General features: G+C 35.0%; 2 protein-coding genes and 1 non-coding gene across 4 annotated transcripts; all 3 read right to left on the bottom strand.

Annotated features, from left to right (window-relative positions):
• Positions 1 to 10: 10 nt before the first annotated feature.
• Positions 11 to 10,944, bottom strand: LOC133033096 (uncharacterized). Of its 2 annotated transcripts, none has more exons than XM_061107693.1 (24): positions 10,655 to 10,944; positions 9,742 to 10,117; positions 9,140 to 9,285; positions 7,671 to 7,910; positions 7,181 to 7,290; positions 6,972 to 7,049; positions 6,767 to 6,873; positions 6,373 to 6,467; positions 6,154 to 6,284; positions 5,918 to 6,021; positions 5,768 to 5,845; positions 5,558 to 5,636; positions 5,249 to 5,417; positions 4,891 to 4,961; positions 4,425 to 4,505; positions 4,277 to 4,347; positions 4,111 to 4,207; positions 3,964 to 4,023; positions 3,632 to 3,686; positions 3,147 to 3,541; positions 1,424 to 3,061; positions 764 to 1,315; positions 619 to 677; positions 11 to 407 (listed from the first exon to the last, which is right to left on the bottom strand). In XM_061107693.1, the coding sequence occupies exons 2-24, from the start codon at positions 10,098 to 10,100 to the stop codon at positions 188 to 190; spliced, it is 4,995 nt and encodes a 1,664-aa protein (XP_060963676.1). In that variant the 5' UTR covers positions 10,101 to 10,117; positions 10,655 to 10,944; the 3' UTR covers positions 11 to 187. The 2 variants fall into 2 exon arrangements, with proteins under 2 accessions (XP_060963676.1, XP_060963677.1); XM_061107694.1 differs by lacking the exon at positions 10,655 to 10,944 and adding an exon at positions 10,270 to 10,578.
• A 454-nt stretch (positions 10,945 to 11,398) lies between these two features.
• LOC133033097 (DNA replication licensing factor MCM7) lies at positions 11,399 to 16,550 on the bottom strand. Its single transcript, XM_061107695.1, has 15 exons — positions 16,380 to 16,550; positions 16,219 to 16,286; positions 16,057 to 16,116; positions 15,750 to 15,973; positions 15,492 to 15,669; positions 15,058 to 15,180; positions 14,835 to 14,924; positions 14,481 to 14,623; positions 14,040 to 14,217; positions 13,602 to 13,793; positions 13,135 to 13,307; positions 12,753 to 12,956; positions 12,417 to 12,582; positions 11,949 to 12,170; positions 11,399 to 11,705 (listed from the first exon to the last, which is right to left on the bottom strand). The coding sequence occupies exons 1-15, from the start codon at positions 16,411 to 16,413 to the stop codon at positions 11,601 to 11,603; spliced, it is 2,160 nt and encodes a 719-aa protein (XP_060963678.1). The 5' UTR covers positions 16,414 to 16,550; the 3' UTR covers positions 11,399 to 11,600.
• Positions 16,551 to 16,694: 144 nt separating this feature from the next.
• On the bottom strand, positions 16,695 to 16,766 carry TRNAH-GUG (transfer RNA histidin (anticodon GUG)). The gene has a single exon. It is a non-coding gene; the product is annotated as a tRNA-His (tRNA).
• Positions 16,767 to 18,161: the final 1,395 nt, after the last annotated feature.

Below are 18,161 nucleotides of genomic sequence, written 5' to 3'. Positions count from 1 at the left end.
GTTGTTATGCTTTGAAAGAATGCTTCTATACATGATTAGGTATCAGGTACAAGAAGTCAAATCATTTTCACTGCCTCAGACATTCCCTTCCCTTCCCTTCCCTTCCCTTCCCATTAAAACCAGGATATTTTAGATTTATGTCTGTTTGTGAATTAGGAGTTGCTTAAACCTAATGGAAAATGCAAACCTATACAGAATTTACTGCATTGTCTCGACACAATATTGACAGTTTCCTTGTAAATCGTTCTGACAAGTGTACAATCTTGTTCAATAATTCTTTTTGCTTAAAGTAATCCTTGGCATTCTCAAAAATCACACTCATGTCTTTCTTCACTGCTTCCAAGCTCCTATAGTAATTGTTCCTTAACCTTGACTTGATCAGTTCCGGGCAAAATGGAACCGCAACCCTACAAAATATCCATAAATCCAAATATATAACAGCATTCTCAAATTACTACAGCTAATATTTGTAACTTATCCTATGAAAAGGTACCACAGCAGAAAAAATTCAACAGACTGGAGTAATAAATGGGCTTTAAATGCGTGTCTTGCATTCTTAGACTTTAAACAAGGTGATTACGCTCTAGAAAGAAAGTTGTTGAAATTTGAAGAATGTACCTGTTGCAGAAATCTGACTTTCGAACAACTTGGTTGAGCTGCTGGATGATGCCACCATCCTGCAAGAGAAGCAGTAAAACAATCACTTGGATCCCTAAGACAAAACTGCAGCATCCAGACAAGTAAGTATTAATGAGAATCATACCGACTGCTCTAGTTTTGAAATAATATGCAGTAGCTTGTCTCGGGTTTCAGAGTCGATATGCGGACGCTCCCACAATATGTTCTCATCGTGTAGTTCCCAAGGACAATGCTCTGTCTCTTCCCCAGAATCCTCCTTGTAACGAACTTCATATCTTAACCAAGGGCTATCAGGAAACTCCTCTGACTTGGCCTGAGATGAAGTAATTTTTCCATCCCACCACCTACCACCTTCTCCATTCGCATCTTTCCACCAAACATCGCATCTATCTCCAATGCTCCAGTTTCTTTTAATCGCAGCATCATACAATGATTTCTCAACAACAAAATCGGGCAAATCTCTCAGCTCAGGAAGTGTCAACTGGAGTGAGTTGTCACATACATTTGAAGAAGGACCTATAAATTTAAGTCTGATTTTGCAGCAGCTTTCCCCAGAACCTAAATCCCGTGCATATTCAAGGATATCAACCTTACAAATTTCAACTGCTCTCAGCTTACTCTTAAGAACACTAGGAGGACCTTCACGCATAGCTGACTCAGCATATTGTTCATGACCCTATATAATATAAAATCAAATCATAAAAAACTATTAATGAAAACATAGATCAAGAAGAAAAAGATAATAGGAGACAAACCAAAATTTATTCATTCGATGTGGAATCACCTGTCTCAGATATACAACTTCATCGCCAAGCTGAGGAATATAACGATAACCTTCTTCATACTCTGACAATGTTAGCCATGATAGCTTGCCGACAGGTTGGCTTGAAATCCTTTTGGCTGACGAATTTCTGTCACAATTATTAGAAGTGCCCTGAGGAATCCTAGAGGACCTTGATTTTTTATGGAATGTATCATTCATTTTTGAGTAGTACTCTTCTGCACCTTTTAATGTCCCTGCTGCATGATGATTTCCTCTTGACTTAAAGCTACTACTCATTGTGTTTGTTTCCCGAGAAGTTGCTTTCATGGTAAAGGATCTTGTTCTACGCGATACATCAGTACCTGCTTCTGGGAAATCAATCATTGAATCACGGAGGTAATTGGTGCTTGAAGTAGTTTCTTCCAAATTACTATCAAAACGTTCTAAACCAGACCTAGACTTATGTAACAGTGAAGAACATGATCTGCGAGTACCTCTAGCTGGTCCTACTTCAGTATCCTGCTCCATGCTAGGAGTTTTAGACATAAAGTCATCTCTTGGACCAGTCAGTTCATCCTTAACTGTAACAAATTTTAAAGTTGATGGGCTTCTAGGATCAGTTAATATCCTTTTCTTCGTCTTGATTTTTATCTTCATTGAGCTGACGGGGGCACTTTCTTTAAATTCACAATAGTGCTTCAAGTGGGGAGCTTCCTTTGTTTCCGAAGGGTCATCTCTGCATTTATCAGACGATGATGGGCCTTCATTTCCCTTGTTGAGCTTCCCATTAAAAGAGGCTGCAGCAACACCACATTCTAGTGCATGCTCTCTCATAAAAGATGACTCAGGTTTAACCTGCTCGTTCAAAGCATTTATTTCTTCTATATCATCAGCATTGTCATCTAATCGGGTGGATGAATCAAAATCTTCTGATTTTGAATGTCTGGATGTGCGCGTCTTGACCTCTCCCCATTTAATTTCATTCTCTGCAGAATCCTCCAAATAAAACTCAGCTCTCTCAGGTTGCCCCATAATTGTGGATTCATTTCTGATTTGGTCTTGAGACAGCTCCAGATCAACTACATCTGTTGAAGTTGAGGCAGGATCTACAACGGAATTTTGTGGAGGTACTGAGTCAGCTTGTCTGTCACATGTGGATTTTGTGTCTTCCCTAACGACTTGCTTTTTAAGTGAAAACTTCAAGAGCAATCTTGGCTTCTTCTGAACATTTGACTGAGATTCAGAAAATTTGGATGGCTTGGTCTTTTCTTCTGATTCAAGTGAGGATGGTTCTTCCTCTCTAGCATGATGCATATTCTGAAAGTTCAAAACAGATTCATTGCTCTGCATGTTTACATCTTCTAGCATCAAATTTCCATCTGACAAATCATTATCTGATTCAAATTCTTCTTCTTCTTCTTCTTCTTCTTCTACTTCTTCATCATCAGAAGAAGTTTCAGTAATTTGAGAAAACATATTTTGAGCATTGCGCGCTGCAACTCGCTGGGGCCTCAATGTTTTAGATTTAGAGGACTTCTTCTTTGAAATTTTACGACTAGTTTTTGGTTTCTTGGCCTTGGAGTTCCTAGATGCAGGGCCCGCAGATTCATCTAAATTTCTTTTCTTGATACGTCTCCCGGAAGAAGAGATTAAATGAAGCTGGATAACAAAATATTTCAGTTCAAATAATTCAGAAGAACTGAACTTGGAAAAAAAGAAAAAAGAAGAAGAAAAAGCTTTTGACCTTGTGTTTTTTTCTTTTTGATCTTCGAAGGCCATCTTTATAACCATTCCCAACCTCATCATCTTCTGCACTGCATTCTGAATCATCAGATGAGCTAACAACAATACTTTCCTTGCCGCCTTCACTGGAGTTGTCGTCAGTAACATTGTACTCAGAATCACTATCTTCACTCATGACTTCATTTTCAGGCTCCCAAAACATGGCATCAACAAATTCTGGAAGTGGCTCAATCATTCTCTCCAAATCTGCCAAAGGAGGCATTTGATAATCTAGGCCCAAACTAAAATCTGGGCCAACAGCAAATTTTATGGAAGATGGTTGCCACTCAATCCCCAATGCACCAAGTCGGCGCCGCTGATATGTGGTCTGATAAGGCTCTGGATATGGAATCATACCTGTCATTTCATATCAATCAATGATAAGACAATATGTAGTTGCTAAAAGACAAATTTTTAATTTTGAATTGCTAGCAGCCAAGAAGTTACTTGAATCACAAAGAGGATCTTGAATGTTCCTTTGATGTACAGAAAGTTGTGTTTCCTGCTCCGTATGTAAAGTACTCAGGGTCAACATATAGAAGAGAATATAGGCTATATGAAGATGATTTAACATATGAACCTTTCAAAATTGAAAAGAACAATTGAAAATTTAATAGTCCTAAATATAAAGTTTAACTAAGACCATTCTTGAAATGAGAGTAATGGGAAAATGGAGTTTGTAGTGATTTTCTAAATAACTTGAAACTAAATGCATATTTGAAGATAAAGTTACCACAGAACTATGCAATAATGAGCGAAAATGAATAGCCACTCTCAACCTGATCAACAACAGTGCCAGATGCCTCCAAGATGACTGGACGATAATCCCCCAGAAAGAACTGATTGAGGATCATTTATATAATTGTTAAGAGTTGAAAAACAGCAGAGTTGAGAAACACAAGGCAGATATAAAACAATTATAGTACCTGATCATATTTAGCATCCTTCTGAGACTCACCCTGACCTGTGTTTATCAAATATATTTGGCCAACGTCATCCGAAAGCACAATCGACGTCCCATCCCTGTGAAAATATATTTGAACGATCAACATACAAGGAGAAGAAGAAAAAAGGAAGAAATTTAGTACTTACGCTGAAAATTTTCCATCAACTAACTTAAAGTCCCCCATCTGATATATCCGAATAGGTGTGCCCTCCCATATCTGAAAACAAATTAGCTCCTTAGAAAATAAGCAAAATACAATTATTTATATGAAGTGCAGAAAAAGTAAGAACTCACATCCCACACTATTGTTCGCCCATCATACCCAGCGCTCATTGCTATCCGAGGATTGAAAGGATGAACATCCAAAACATAAGACTGTAGAATTCAACAGCAAAGTACTAAGCCAGTTAAGCAATATATTCTAACAAACAAACACACCAAAAAAAAACCACACAGAAAGTGTAGGATCAAACAAACTACAGAATTAGTCAGGGCTTAAAATATATATAAATAGACCTATTCAGATATTCAAGAGTATTCTCTTCCTAAAGAAATTCCTTAATAGGAACAACAATGTAATAATTCCGTAGATGAAGCATCTTTCCTAAAACTTGTTAAACGGTATAACAACCAACATGTATACATTAACAGTCATCAAATGAAATTCATTAAATAGGTAAGTTGTGTAACGCCCTCCATTGACATTATCAAAAAATACTCATCAAATAATGACAAAAGCTTATAATTACAAACCACTTACAGATGCGCTGTGCCCAGTCAATGAATGTACTAAGCTACCATCAACTGCATTCCAAACACAGATTCTACAATCTACAAAATTAAGCACCACTTATTAAGTTCAAAATTACAAGACGATGGTAGTCATAACTAAATAGACAATTAAGGATGAATAAAACCAGTATAAATCCACTGAAAACAGAATACTGGAGATGGTGTATATTCCATTAGAGATAGTGTATTCAATGGAGGTACAATAGGGAATCTTATGCCAATTCAAGAGGATGAGGAAACCGAAAAGAACTACTTCAAATGGATGATGAGGATCAAACTAGGCTATGAAGCAATTTGGCTACATGTAATTATAATAAATACTTTACCCATGATAGCTGCAAGCACAAAGCGATTATCCAGGCTCCACATAATCATGTTAACACCACGAGGGGTTGGAAGAAATCGCTGACGGGGACCCCCTCTAGAAGGTTGAGGTGGCAGCGGTGGAGGTGGAACCTTAAGATGATATGCACGTGTCCAACGTCCAACTTTCCCCTGAAAATCATACGCCAATATAGCAAAATAAATTTAACATGCTAGCTGGTATTTTGGAACTACAATAAATTTTTACATCATCTACAAAACATATTATGTCCATGTGCGATTAAATTATATTTTTGTATTATTGTACTCACATGGGATCTGCGAGTTCTTGGAACCCAAATTATAGCACTACCATCACGAGAACAAGTAACTATATTATCATGACAAAACCTGTCAACAAATTCAGGAAAGAATGATACATAGCTCTGTTGAGAAACCTTAAAAAAATTGTATTGTGCTTGATGGCAGAGACAAAAGCAGGTCACTATGATAATGACTAAATGAGGAAGGCATTCACACACCAAGAATTCTTAAATTTTGGAATAGTCTCCTCCTTTAAAGGATCGAAAATTGAAGGTTTTGAAGCCACAATGCAGCCACTGCACAAGAAAGTAATAGAATTGTCACGAGATTATGTAACTGAATATGTTTTTCACAGCAAACAGACTAACCTGAATTGTACGTAATTGACATCATTTTCGTGGCCAGCCAATACATCCATTTCATGCATTGGCTGTTCTGGGTCATCTGTATGAGATTTCAAAGCACTCCAAACCTACAGTTAGTCAACTGTACTTAAATATGTGCGTCCAACTAAACATTATAATACAGATTAATGTAAGCAAAGCCCATGGTACCAACAAGAACCATATTAAGTAACTGCGGAACATATTATTACTAAACATACCCTTGCAAAGGTGTCAGAGCTACCAGTTACAAAAACAGTTCCGTCGGCATTGTAAGCACAGCAAAGTATTTGATGGTTTTGTGAACCACTAACCGAAGAGGGTCCAGAATTCAATGAAACAATACTCTTTCCTGCAGTAATGAGTAAACATCCTAGTTTGACGAAAGGGAACAATCTAACAGTTATCATTACAAAACACTATAGAATTGATGAACTGACCGGCTAAAGCATCTGCAGGTTTTGGTTGGTATATTCGTGGTTTACAATGTGAAAACCTAGCATCCCAGATTCGACAAGTTCCATCATCTGAAGAACTACAAAGGTCATAAAAAGAAGAATAGGTATTAATGATGCTTCTTCAAGTATGGTAACATCACTCTGTTTCTGCGAAGGCGATAATGTGATAATCAAAAACACGAAATGCATCAAAAGAATATTGTTAAGAGTCATAAGACAGAGCAATATTTTGACAAAACATGAAAACTCTGGGACTAACAATACTGTTTCAGAACATTCACTTTAAAAAATCACACACATATATCTTCACGTATAGCAGTGAAAGAACTAAACAGAAGCAACAGCATATATTAAAAAGATTCATGATGTGGCTTACGATAAAAGCTGATACACAGCACTCGGCCTGGGACTAAATGCAATTGCAGTTACAGCTCCAGTGTGCCCCCGTAAAATTGATACTGGCATCCCATCTGGCAAGCGCCACTGTAGGAAGAGAGACATTTAGAGACATTTTTAGTGATGACCTCTTTTTCAAAAAAAAATATGAAACAGAGATGGTTATGCAAAAGCAAGATACATACCACTCGAATGACAAAATCATTTGAGCCAGATGCCACCAAAACATTGTTTGAACTCACAGCCAAGTCTGTGATATCACCCTTTTGAAATTTAAAGGAGCAAAAAAAAAAAAAAGAAGATAACATATGGTTATATTTCAAGAAAATGATGAAGGCTACATTCAAATTATAAGAAATAAAAAAGTTTTCTAGGTGATGTGGACAATTATTACTTCATGTCCACGACAGCTGGCCAAGCAAAGTGCAGTTTCCATTGACCAAATCTTGACAAGACGATCATCTGAACCAGTTATAACATATCTTCCTGATCGGTCAAATATGGCTGCATGACACAAGCAAATTCCTTTGGTACAGCTAAATTATATATCATCTTTCTTCAAATAACTAATACAAACTCCTAGAGTTACATTATGTAATGAAACAAGTGCTCAAGTAAATACCGAACATTGCTAAGAAAAACCATAGGAGTAGGAACAATCTATTGTCCAAATGATTTTCAAAAACCCTAAGAATACATTAACTAGTGCAGGTATTAAAGGAATGGAATTTTTCAGAACCAAGATAACACCATTGGCATGTTCAAAATAATGTAACCCTCATCCTAACAAGCAATTTAGGAATGATATTGAACAAAGCTCAAATACAAATGGGTCCTCAGAATTATAAAATGTTGATGAATAGTTTGGTTGATAAAACCAGTACCACAATAAACAGCAGTACGATGCCCTCTTAGTTTCTTTATGTTTTGCATCTTTTGCAGCATAGTCGATGGTTTAGCAATGGCATAACATGCAGAACGAATAGATGGGGCACGATGATGCTTTGTAAAACCTCCTCCAATTTCCCTCAAACCAAGCCCACGTACTTGCCCAGCTTGCATGTGAGGCCAATGTAAATAAGCTGGCAGAGGCTTACCATGCTTATTTGTCACATTCTTATCACCTGCATAAACAGGAATGATAAGGTTTACAGAAAAGTCAATAGTACAGTGGTGTTAGTTGGAAGTATGGGTTAAGATAGGAATATAAAAGAATTTCAATGTTCAGTTGAACTGTGGAATAAGTGTATGGAATATGTTTGATTAACTGTTGTAAATCTACATGTTTTTTATTTTCTTTGAGAATTTTGGATTGCAAAAACGTTATCTTCAATACATCATTGACATCAGATATATAATAATAGTTAGGCAAAACGGTAACTAAGTAATACAACATTTTATAGAAATGAGATTACAAACTCCACCAACTCCCATATTCCACAGCATGCACATCTTTTATAAATAGCAACTCCATAAGAAAAAACCAGGGCTATCCCTAATTTCTTCTCCCAAACTAAACACATGAATAGACTATCTTCAGACACTTTCATTTCATCCCTAAAAGTGATTCAACAAACAAAACATCATATTGGTGTAAAACTGTGGGAACTGCATGACAATGAATGAGTCTGGAAAGCCAAAAAGAAAATTTAAGTTATGACAAGGTGATTGTGTAGAAAAACTGAACAATTATTATGTAAGCCTATGCAATTTTATAGGGAACATAGAGCAGTTGTAAAGCTTGTAGTACTCATGTCATAAAGCATAAGGAAAGTTTTTATCTTGTATTCCATGTTATAGTGATGTACAAAATTAAACCCAAGTTGTCACTATATGTAAATAATGAGACAACTCTAAAATGGATACTATCAGTCGATCTAATCTTTACTTTATTCAAACCAGAAGAAAACCAAGGACACCTGATACTATATAATAGAATTCAAAATGTACAATAAATTTCAAATAAGTTTAAAGACATTAGTGGGAGCATAGAATTGAAAGAGAAAGAAAGGAAAAACCCATTGTGCTTAGCTTAATGGAGCCATCCTCCCTAATTATCAAACAAATTACTACTATAATCTATGGAATGTTTGTCTACTTCTGAACCCTCTAGCTTAATGAAATTTGAATGTGGATACACAAACTAAAGTTTTGATGAAGACATATCCTGACAAATCAAAAGCAACTACAAGTAATTAATAAAGATATTTGACCTATTTCTAAAATCTTTAATCATGCAAGAATAAACATCCAAAAGTATAAATAGATATTCAAAATAGAAACCAATGAGGACAACAACAGCAATGAAAGAACCAATAAGATTAAGGGGAAATATCAGTAAGACATCACATACAATCTACAAGCGAAAAAGAACCCGTTCCCAGTAACGTAGGGACATCAGCTGCATTAGGCATAACCTTGCCATGCAACGGAGAGCATTCAATTGCCATCAATTGTTTCAAAAGCTTCAGCAAGTGGTCCTTCTCTACATGAGGATACCTACAAATAGAATAAATGACTTGTCATTCAAAAATAAAGATCTTAAAAAGAAAATGCATTTTGACGTGATTTTTGTGACTTCTCAATCTTGAGAGGATGTCCTTCTAATAATATGGCACTTAAGGATGCCGAACTGTTGTGATAGAGTTGTAAGACATTTCCAAATATATCTTCCTAAAAGAAGTTTAGAAATTGTGGTCATAGACATTATAGCATAATGTTACCAAACACCCCCTCTTCAGGAAGTTGCAAGTTTGAATCTCCGAGAAGCTTTAGTAATTGATCATTTTAAGAAACTACAAAAATGAAAGAAAACTTTGAATCTGGCATACTCTAATATAAACCGAGTAAACAACACTGAAATGTGAAATCACAATACACAATAACGAATACAATTTAAGAGTAGAGAAGCATAACTGAAAAAAACACCATGGTTATATTAGACTACATGCATACCTCTCCATGAGTTTATCATAAGTCAAAGGGAAGGATACACCATCATCACTTGCATCCCCACTAGATATACCACCCCTTGAAAACCAAGCGTGATATCTTCTAGGCAAGAGCTGATTCTCCATAAGCTCACCCAAGAATTGTGTAAAAGTCCTCTTGCATGGCCCAAAAGATAGAAAGTGCAAAATCAAAAAGTAAACTTCTCCAAGGTCCACATCTACTTTAGTCTCAGCAGCAGCATGGCAACTAGCTCTCTCTACAATCTCCAGTTGAGTCTTCTCAGGCACCTGATTAGAAAATTTACGAGGTGCCTTCTCGAAAGAAGGCACACCAACAGAAGATGTGCAATTCCAAGGATCCATGTTTTTTTACCAGCAACCTAAAACATCAGAACATGTGTTTTTGACCCTTAGTTATGTCTAAAAAATAATAAAACAAGATGTTCCAAATGAATCTATGGGTTGCTAAAATTGACCTTATACATGACCTTTTCTAAAAAATAAATAAAATACACAAAAATCAAATTATTACCAGCATGACAATCTCTGGCTTCTAGTAATGAAATGCAGTTTACAGTTATGGCAGGTTTGGAAAAAGTTCAGTTAAGTGCAACCTAGTAGATAATGAAAATGAGTTCTACCCATATGACAATACTAGAATACATAAGCCCAATAGACGATCGTTCAACTTAAATGCACTTCAAAATTACAGATAGACCTAACAAAGAAAATAGGAATCTAGAATAGAAAGTTGATAATTTTTTTGCTTTGTTTGTAAGATTAAAGACATTTTAGGATTTGAAAATGGAAAAATTGCTTGCGCCACCAATCTTAATCCACAATGCAAAGACCAAAGAGCAATAGCGAAAAGGAGATTAGATCTAACAAATGTTATAAATAAAATATGAAACGTTTACCTTAAAAGGTGTCGTCTTCGATGAGAGATGGGTTCAAACTCATTCGAACAAAAAAGGAAGAGGGCAATATGGGGGTTTTGGGGGTTTCCATTCCTAGGTTGAAGGAGAGCTGGTCTGAACGACCAACTTCATTTAATATAAATTAATAATAAAATAAATTAACAATAATTAAATTATTTAGAAAAAAAAAAAAACCATTTTCAGGAGCTTTGCTCGAATTCTTGAGTTTTTATACTTTGGTTTTTTCAGTTAACATAAGAACAGGGAAAGCTGCAAAATAGTGTCCGTAAAATATATTGTGGGAAGAAAATAAAATTAGAATTAATATGGATTCAAAGAAAAATAATTAAAGAATATATTTCCAGTATATCGAAATGGAAAAAAATTTATGATCAGTGCACAAACTCTCAAATGACCATAATACCCCTACTCTGTACGGTGCTTTAGTTTTCGGTTTCATAACGAAGACAAATAGAAACTGGACACGTGTTTAATAAGATAGTAAAATTAAAACAGTGAACTTGAACAGCGCAAAGTCAAGTGATCCCATGGATAACAACTAACTGCATTTTTACCTATAATTTGGTGAAAATAGTGGAAATTTTATTTTATTTTTCCAATGAAATAAATGAGCTAATTTACTGAAAAAAAAAACCTGAATTTATTTTTGGCGCTAAAATATATTCTGATCTCCTAGCGTCCAATCTACGCGTCACTATTGAATAAAAAGTGAAAGAAATAGAATAAATGAAATAGGATATTGTTTTTTTTTTTTTTCTGTAATGGGATATTGTTGGTTAGTTAATATTAAATTAAAATGCAATCTAATCATTTGCTGCAAATACAAATTGACAAAACTAAACTAGATAATTAAAATACATCTGTTACAAACTAGAAGAAAAAAAATGTGCACTTCCATAATTCATATGTTATAAAATGAGAGAGATTATGCATCAATAAATCGAATGTCAAAAGTATGAGGATGAATCTGCCACACATTCAAGGCTGCATATTCCTCCAAACATTCTTTCAGCTGGGCTTCACTGTAACCCTGCTCAGAACAAAACCAAACCAAAACCAAAATTATTACCTTGGGGGAGAGAGAGAGAGAGAGAGAGAGAGAATGAACAGAATCTAAGATCAAATTTGGTTGTCCATTTTCATTGGGTTTTCTGCCATTTTGATGGAATAGTTATTATATTCAATTCCTGTTCATATTATATTCAAAGTAAAACCAAGTATAATATTCAGGTCAAAAGACATGTAATTAATGAATATGAGGAATGAAACTAACCTTTCTAGAAATCCAATTGAGTGCATGAGCATAGCTAACATCCATTTTGTGACTCCTGGCAGCTTCATCTCGAAGAATTGAATAGATATCAGAGATAGCATCAAGACCAGACTTCTGGCGATCTTCTGAGTATAAAGAGAATTTCGACATCTGCATTAGCCTAAGTGCCTCGTCCACATCACTTTGAGCCACTGTTTCAGAGAATCGGAGTCTAGCTAGTGCCTGTAAAGGTTTATAGCTTTCAGCAAACTTATTCTATTGTAATGATTTTTTATTTTTGAATGGTCAATGCACCTTGTGGATAACAATGAAACAAATACAAAATTTATAAGTTTATTGTACTTTGCTCCACCATTTCAATTTTATAACTCCAACCTCAAATATCCTATAACAAACTATATTTAAAATAAACAATGCCGTGGCAATTGAGAAGTAGACTTCGAAAAAAAAATGTAAAATAAGACTTACAGCTGATATACGGAGGATGCTGAGCAGTGTTCTCACAGTTGTGTAAGAATTTGGGGTATCTGATTTAGCTTCTTCTTGCCTAATAGCAGTGTAGGCACTAGCAATGTACTCCTCAAGCTCCTTTGGAACAGAAGGAGACAATCTTCTTGCAGAAGAAATATATGCACTGAAACACAAAATAAAATAAAATATTACAAAAACAAGCCAACAAATATGCTCATGTGCAAAGATCGCAGAACTTAAAAGAAAATCAGCACAAAAATTTATGACAAAAGGCATGGTCTCAAGTGAGTGGTAAATAAGCAAATTAAAAAATATTGCTTATGTAACATTTACCGAAGCACAGATGAGTCAAGTGGAGTGAAACCAAGGGATGGAGATTCTCTGTTCTGGTGGACATAAACAACATGCCTAGCCAACTCAAGATCACCATCCATATCAGCTCTATCAAGAATCAACCACAGCAGATCAAATCTTGACAAAAGGGCTGGGGGAAGATTGATATTTTCAGCAGGACTCCTCCGCAGGTCATATCTTCCCCTGGAAGAGCAGAGGGTCAAGAGTGTAAGCTTACAATGCTATATTGGAAACTTGGTATAACAAAGTCATGAGTCATCTATGACAGAAAAGAACCCACAAGGTTAAGATTAAAAAAGTAGAAAAGCAACGGAGTGGAGATGGCTAGAAAAGATGAGCAGGAACAAAATGATAAATATACCATGCTGGATTGGCAGCAGCAAGAACAGCAGTTCTTGCATTTAGGGATGTAGTAATCCCAGCCTTGGCAATGCTGACAGTTTGTTGCTCCATAACTTCATGAATAGCTGTACGATCTGATTCATCCATCTTATCAAACTCGTCAATAGCACAGATACCCATATCAGCTAGCACCTGTATTCAGTCATTTTACTATGATGATTAACTTCCAAGCCAAAAAATGGAAAGAAAAACTCCTCAAGAAGCAGCTAAACTAAACAGTTACTTGAGATAATGTCACAAACTTAAGCTTCTTAATTAACTCCAGTTCCTTTGTTCAAAAAAAAATTAACTCCAGTTCTTGACTTCAATTCAGAATGAGAAAAAAAATCGTCCTACTCTGTTTATGCAGCAACAACTTAAATCTGAAAAGTCATGCATAGGTGGAATCAAACAAAAACGATGCCTTCATAATTGTGCATGACTCACCAATGCTCCTCCTTCAAGAACCATTTCATTCGTAACTGAATCTTTCATAACAGCAGCCGTTAAACCAACTCCACTGCTTCCTTTTCCAGTTGTATACACTCCCCTCGGAGCTACATTAATTATATGCTTAAGAAGCTGACTCTTTGCAACTCCGGGATCACCCATCAAACATATATGTAAGTCTCCTCTAATCTGCAAGGGAAAAAAAGGAGCTTTTTATTTTTGACACATATATACAATTTTAACCTCAACAAAATATGTGTTTTATAGATCCCACATAAGAGAAGTACCTATTAACATGTTTAAAAGTCACCCATCAAACAGAAGCAATAACAACCAATTAAGTTGATGTTACTAGATTCATGCAGATAAGATGAGAGGCAGAACTCAGCATAGAACCAAGTAATATTCAATACCATGATAATCCAATGTGTTTACCTTCATCCCATCTTTCAGCTTCCTGTGAGGAGCACCCACAAGGAGAAGAAGCAAAGCCTTCTTAATATCTTCATGTCCAAAAATTTCAGGTGCCAAGGATCGGGCCAGCTTGTTATATATATCACCGTCCTCAGCTAAACGTGCAATTTGCTCTTCTTCATCACCTCTAAGGTCATACCTGTAATTGAACATACCTTAGTAAACAGCAGATCTTTACACCTAACAAGTACACAGAATCATTCCAGAAGTTGATTGATTTTACCAAAATCTTTCTCAGAAGAAGCACAGGTTTCTAGAGTAAGAAAGAGAGGAAAGCAACATATATAGGTGACCTTTTAAGGTAATTGCTAACTTCATAAAATTCTGAAGGATAAAGCACTTTAGTCTCAAACAGAAAGTTAGAATAAATGAGTGTAAGGGAAGACACTTCAAAGTGCTTACTCTTCATATTTTTTCTTGAAATGTGTAATCGACATGGCTTCCAGGTAGGTATCTGCAACTAAACCAGCTCGCATTGCTCTAAAACCAGTGTAAGGAATGGGGAGAAATATTCCAGATAATTCAACAACATCACCTGGAGTCACCTGATAACGGAAATATATATGTGAATATTAAGGTGATCAATAAAGTAGCAGCAGATACAAGTTAAGCACAACCAACACTATCTGCAGCTAAGCAATTTTAGTTCTTCCAAAAACACAAAAATTAAAATAATATCAGCACAATTATTAGTGCCATAATGTTCAGTCTATCAAAGATACCAAAAAATAATAAGTTAAAGAAAGAATAACAAACCTTTCTTGTAAGTTCTCCTCTAAGGTGGACAGTCATAGTTCTAGGAATATGACCTTTTGGAACGTGTTCAGCTAGTTCTTGAATTTTGGCCTGAAATTTAATCATCTCAAAATGGTAACTCGTGGAAAAAGAAAAGGAGCTTTGAAAAATTAATAACAAAATTTTAACCAAATCATGGCGTAGATTTGTCAGTGGCAAAATTTGTAGTTTGGTCATTACACACCTCTTGAAATTTCAAAAACTTAGATGCTCTGAGTTGAAGGATAAGATTCCCTTTTGTTCGATTAATTTCACAACGCTTGGACGGGCATTGAAATATGGGCATAAAAATTCGGGCAGTGACCTCCTGTTAGACCCACAAAAAGGAAAAAAAAAAAAAGAAAATGAGAGAAGTGCTAGAAAAAAGTTAAACAAAAAGAAGAATCCTTCATGTTTCGCTCAAGTAACTTTACTGAAGTGGTTGAAACTTGAAAGACAAGAATAAAAACAAAATTAAAATCTCAAAAGTTACTCGAAGTTTCAACTTCAACCAAATGCCAAAAATACCACAAAATTATGCAAATGGAAGGATAGAGCCAACGGGCCATTATTCTAGTACATTATGAAACTAGACAAAGATGGTATTCAGTGTTGCATAAAAGGATTAAGCAAGTTTACCTGGTAAATTTCAAAACCGCATTCTTCACATGTATATACAGCAACCTGCACCAACGGCTTAACATCTGAACAACGGATCACAATGCCAGATATCTTCACTAGCTGACCAATGTACGATGCCTTGACCTCCCTAATGGTGAAGGGCTTCACTTTGGAAGATGCTTTTATGTAAACTTCACTGTAAAAAAAAGAATTAAAAACCAATTAGTCAAGGAAGTAAGCACCAAAACGCAAAACAAAGTCTTGCTCTGAACTCACTAATAGCGCTTGATTTCGGGAGGCATCTTCTGATGGGGATCTGAACCGTCAACATTCTCCGGTCCATCATCAGACCTTTGTGTCATCAATATGTCGTGATCATCATCTGGAAAACCCTCCGTCGGCTCGGGCATAAGCTCATCAATTGCTTCCGCAAAAATTCCAACGTACCGCCTAGTATTTTCGGTAACCCTTCTGAGGAATTCCTCATCCAAGTCCTTATACTAAAGAACAAGAAAAATCAAAATAAATTCATAACAGAAAACTAGGGTTTTCAAACCAAAACCACAGCACATGCTAAACTTACATTAAACAAGTCCTCCAGATCAATCTCAACAGCTCGGACTTTGCGATTCGCGACCTCTTGCTATTAAAACAAACAAACAAACAAAGCTCAAAGTCTGCTACCGAAAGTGCTAAGTAGCTTCATTTCAAATATTCGGAGTTTGATAAAAACATAGAAACTCACAAGGATGTTCATGTATTTGGCCTCGCCATTGTCATCTGCAAAATTTGAAAGGAACTCTTTCGCGAGTGCTGAGAGGCGAAAACACACACACAAAACGTAATCAGAATAGTTGTTCGAAAGAGAAACCTGAAAACGGAGAAAGTAATGAAAGGATTGCTTACTTTTATCTGCATCGAAATCGAGGTCCTTCATCATGGCTACACGGAGAAGAGAAAGAGTGAAAGAGAGAAAAGTATGGAGCCTGAGAAGAAAGAAAGGAGAATGGAAATGGAAGAGATGAGAATGGGACTTGGCGGCAAATGAGTATAAGAGAGTGGTGTTTTGGCGGGAAAGAGAGGGTTCTGATCCACTGCGATGCAATTATTAAGATGAACGGCCAGGATCTCTTCATTGATTAAATTCTTTTCTTTTCTTTCTAAGAAGTTAAAATATAATTTATCAAAAAAGAAAAGAGTAAGATATAATAATAAAAGAAATGTGGCTGCTGGGATTCGAGCCCAGGTCTCCACGGCCACAACGTGGAATTCTTACCACTAAACTACAGCCACTTCTGTGTTGTACGAAAGAACTCAAACATTTTTATTCTTTGAAAATCTACTCAATTTAGTTCACTGCCGATGTGTTTTTTTTTTTTTTTTGGATTATAAGTTCACATATGATCATTACAAAAAAGAAAAAGTTCACATGTGATTCATGTTTATTTTGGTATCTTTCTTTTCATTTTTTTTCCGTTTGAGATAAATATCTATCTTTTCTTCATCAATACAAAATTACTATTATTATGTAAAATCTCATTTCTTTTGAAGGAATGACATAGAGGCAGTGACGGACCCAGAAATTTTATTTTGTGGGGCTTATTTATTATTAAAAAATATTTATACATATATTATAATTACTCTTACTAAATTTATTTAATTTCGTGGGGGCTTTTTTATTATTTTAGTCTATAATTATCAAATTAAAAATAATTAAATTTAATTTTTAAAAGACAATATTTTTATTAGTGGGGGCTATCTGGGTCCGTCCCTGCATAGAGGCTCAAACACATGTTTAGTCTCTAGATATTAAAAATTAAGGTAAGTTTTTTCAGGAAAAATTAATGGAGTTTACTTTTATATCCCATAAATAAATAACATAAAAAGATATAGAATTAAAAAATAATCAATGTTTAAAATATGAGAAATTAAAAATATACAATAAATAAATTTGATAAAATTTTTAATAATAAATTTCAACGGAAAAGTTATCGGTACCAAAAAAATTATTGTCGCCAGGAAATTTACTGAAAAAGTTGCTGGAAAAGTCACTGTCGTTGGAGAAGTCATTGAAAAAGTCAGCAGAAGTAAATGTCTCAAATATAAATAAAAATAGAATCGGTTTTATTACATAATAAATAAAAACAAATAATACAGAATAACTTAAACTGGTTATAAATTAAAATAGAACCAATCCTATAACATTATGAATAAAACAAGTAACGCGCAATAATTTAAACCGATTATATTTAAAAATAGAACTAATTTTTATAACATAATGAATAAAAACAAATAACACATAATAACACAAAGCGGTTATTAAAATAGAATCAGTTATAATTAAAGAGAAAATTAGTTCCTAAAATATTGGAACCTAAATTGAAAAAAAAAAAACAAAAAACAAATTCCACAACAAATACCTCATGACACATAATGCCTCATGAAACTGGTTATAATTTTATTTTTTAAAAAAAAAAAAAAAAAAAGGGGGGAAAGAATCAATTTTGAAAAATATTGAGGTATAAATATGATATAAAATTTCACATTCATAATCCTTGACTAACTCTAACCACCATTTGCCTTATATTCAAATCTCCATTGTTGGTTCTACATAGTTCTTATTTTAGCGTGATTCATCCCTAGTAGATGTTTCTTTCATTAGCAATTTAACGCCGTAGAATCTCGAAA

Source organism: Cannabis sativa, unplaced genomic scaffold, assembly GCF_029168945.1.
Source record: "Cannabis sativa cultivar Pink pepper isolate KNU-18-1 unplaced genomic scaffold, ASM2916894v1 Contig3, whole genome shotgun sequence".
NCBI classification, from domain to species: domain Eukaryota; kingdom Viridiplantae; phylum Streptophyta; class Magnoliopsida; order Rosales; family Cannabaceae; genus Cannabis; species Cannabis sativa.
Note: the sequence above shows the minus strand (reverse complement) of the source record. Positions and strands in the feature narration are given on the sequence as shown.

What these genes read in the sequence shown, in the direction of transcription:
- LOC133033096 (XM_061107693.1), bottom strand. Translation starts at nt 10,100, where the DNA reads ATGGATCCTTGGAATTGCACATCTTCTGTTGGTGTGCCTTCTTTCGAG. An exon ending in TCGTACTGCTGTTTATTGTG is followed by an intron (nt 7,291 to 7,670) that starts GTACTGGTTTTA and finishes TGTGTCATGCAG; the next exon opens with CCATATTTGACCGATCAGGA. An exon ending in GCTGTGTATCAGCTTTTATC is followed by an intron (nt 6,468 to 6,766) that starts GTAAGCCACATC and finishes TGACCTTTGTAG; the next exon opens with TTCTTCAGATGATGGAACTT.
- LOC133033097 (XM_061107695.1), bottom strand. Translation starts at nt 16,413, where the DNA reads ATGATGAAGGACCTCGATTTCGATGCAGATAAAA. An exon ending in CCCGAAATCAAGCGCTATTA is followed by an intron (nt 15,670 to 15,749) that starts GTGAGTTCAGAG and finishes TTTTTTTTACAG; the next exon opens with TGAAGTTTACATAAAAGCAT. An exon ending in GCATCCTCCGTATATCAGCT is followed by an intron (nt 12,171 to 12,416) that starts GTAAGTCTTATT and finishes AAACCTTTACAG; the next exon opens with GCACTAGCTAGACTCCGATT.